This window comes from Pocillopora verrucosa, chromosome 5, assembly GCF_036669915.1.
Source record: "Pocillopora verrucosa isolate sample1 chromosome 5, ASM3666991v2, whole genome shotgun sequence".
NCBI classification, from domain to species: domain Eukaryota; kingdom Metazoa; phylum Cnidaria; class Anthozoa; order Scleractinia; family Pocilloporidae; genus Pocillopora; species Pocillopora verrucosa.
The window spans coordinates 23975497-23977996 of NC_089316.1; the positions used below are offsets into that span (position 1 = coordinate 23975497).

General features: G+C 38.9%; 2 protein-coding genes across 2 annotated transcripts in view; both read right to left on the reverse strand.

The window, feature by feature from the left end:
• LOC136281299 (uncharacterized) overlaps positions 1-1147 on the reverse strand; it is a 3268-nt gene extending 2121 nt beyond the window's left edge. Inside the window, exon 1 of the mRNA XM_066167713.1 lies at positions 281-1147. Within this exon, the coding sequence (XP_066023810.1) occupies positions 281-1128 (848 nt within the window). The 5' untranslated portion in view covers positions 1129-1147. The remainder of the gene's footprint in view (positions 1-280) is intronic.
• Positions 1145-2500, reverse strand: part of LOC136280819 (uncharacterized) — a 1585-nt gene continuing 229 nt past the window's right edge. Inside the window, exons 2-3 of the mRNA XM_066166536.1 lie at positions 1212-2094; positions 1145-1170 (exon numbers count right to left, since the gene is read on the reverse strand). Of these exons, the coding sequence (XP_066022633.1) occupies positions 1145-1170; positions 1212-2094 (909 nt within the window). The remainder of the gene's footprint in view (positions 1171-1211; positions 2095-2500) is intronic.

Consider the following 2500-nt stretch of genomic DNA (forward strand, 5'->3'; position numbering starts at 1 on the left):
CAAGGCTTGAGATAATCGCTTGTAACTTTGATAATTCGTGTTTGATCACCACAAAATTTGATCCAAGAGTCTCAAACATTTAAGAAATTGCTCAATGCCTTAATTCTTGTAAAACTGCACTTTAAAATGATAGAGCAACTCTCAGCCTAATACAATGTAAATACATGTACATGTACCCAAAGGCCACAATAAATTTGAAAATCGAAAATCTAAAAATTTGTTCCAAACAAAATAATATACTGATTGAAAAGCTAGTAACAAGTAATATAGCACTGTACACCTCTTTGCAGTATCTTCTTTATGAGCCATCAAGTCTGCGAGGTCACTGGTCATTTCCTTCTGGCTGCTGTGACACACTGTTACTGCACCTTTTCTGAAGAGTGTGCTGTGGATTGGTCCTGCAATTCCAGCCTTTTTCCAAACGGACTGAATAGCTTTGCTAATTTGGCCTGATTCCAATTTCTTTCCATTCCAAGATGGGAACAATGGTTGTTCTTTCTCTGCTGTAATATATGGCAGCTTTGATCTCACTTGTTTTATAAAGATACTGATCCAGTTTTGCAGATTGCTAGTAAGAATGACTTGCGCTGGGCCGTGGACATGAAATGTTTTATGTTTCATAACATTCATGATGAATCTGTCATCTTCTTTGTAACCGCGTTCAAATTCTTTCACAGTCATGTTTGACAGCACTCCTGCCCGGTTTGCATTGTCGATCGAAATTTGCACGAGAAGAAAGTCCCTCAGAAGAGTATAGTGACTTTGGGTGATCTCAATACTGTGTGCTCCACTCAATTTTCCCAGCAAAATGACAGCATCCCTGCCAGTCTGACTTCTTTCAAACTGCTGGATTTTTTCAGGTGTAACAAGTTCAACCCTGTCTTCTTCCATCTTTTCCCACTTTCTTTTCTGGCTAGATCTCTTGTAGGAAGAAGACCATCTCTTTACCTTTTCTATCATCTGAGTAACCAGCTCGGTTGTGGCATCAATTACTGGCTTTTCTGCTAAAACATAGCTGTAGAAATGACGCAGGCTCATGAAGTACGATTTGATTGTTTGAGGGACGTACTTCTGTTCCGCATACTTTACGAATTTGTCATTCAGTAGGGAGCAATCGAAAAGCGACATTACCCTTCTTTCAGCATCAATCAGAGATAAAATGTTTTTTATCTGTGACACATGTTGTTTTGCTGTTTTCTCATCTTTTTTACCTCCATCCGGCGATTGTAACCAATTGGCAAGCATGACTAACACTTCAGGGTCAGGACTCTTGCTGCTATCCACATCATCTTCAATTAAAATCACATCACATGTGGTTGAAGTCTCAGTTTGTTCAAAATCTTCCAAGTCCATTTCTTCATCTTCATCATTTCTCACAGTATCCACTACAGGTATATCAGGCATAGGTGGTTCAGTTTCAATTCTCTTGATAGCAGCAGCTCTCTTTTCAATCATCTGAACTGAATAGGGCCTTTTGGGTTGTGGAAGAGCTTTACTTAACAAGGCCTTGTACTTTGATGACTTTGGACTGAAACCATGAACAGTTTGCAAATATGCAGGTAACCTTTTGACCACTGCAGAACACCCTACCATTGGACAACATCTCTTTTTGTGGTAATCCTTGTTGCACCTCTTTTGCCCATGCTCATCAGCATTTGTTTTCCCTTTCCTATTGCCAGCAGCTGCACTCTCTGCAGTTGAAAAGGAATATTTCTTACGTAAATTAAACCGCAATACTGCAGCACGAGCTTGATGTTTTGGCCAATCATGCACTTTTTGCAAATGCCTTGGCAGATGAACAACAATCTTATGACAGTAGGGTACTGGGCATTCTTTTTTAATCCTCGCTTTGCTTGGACGCTTTCTCTTTTTAGACTGGTCTGATTTGTTCACATTGGTATTGGCTGATTCCTCTTCCACAATTTCTTCATCTGAATCACCTCGCACCATTTCATGACCTGAAGATTTATCACTACTTTCATCACTACTTGACTCCTCATCCTGGTCTGGATTATACTCTGATTCATCTCCGTCCTCTTCGCAAGACATGTCATGTGTCCACGACTTCCTCAAAGCAACAGCTTTTTGGGATAACTAAAATAGTAATCACATATTAAAACCCACTATTATGTTAATATACATGTACAATGTATAAATTCAAGTGTACCATGTACATGTAAGAAGGTTAGCTATTATGAAAACCACTGGGGAACTACCGGTACGCCTGAAATAATATTAATACATACATGTACATTGTGTATATTAAGTTTCAGTTCGCAAAAAGGAAAGGCAAAGAAGACAAACTTCCAGACATTCTCAGCAATAAAGAGGGTCCTTTTGTTCACCTGGTGAAAGGAAATGACTGTTCAAGGTTTAAAGCAACTTAAAACTGGGCAGTTAATGATATATCTCTGTCAATTCTTAGTTTAAAGCTAATAATCGGTGACTAATCAGTTGATTATTCATTGATGGCATTGATCTTCGGATAGTTATGTCTGGA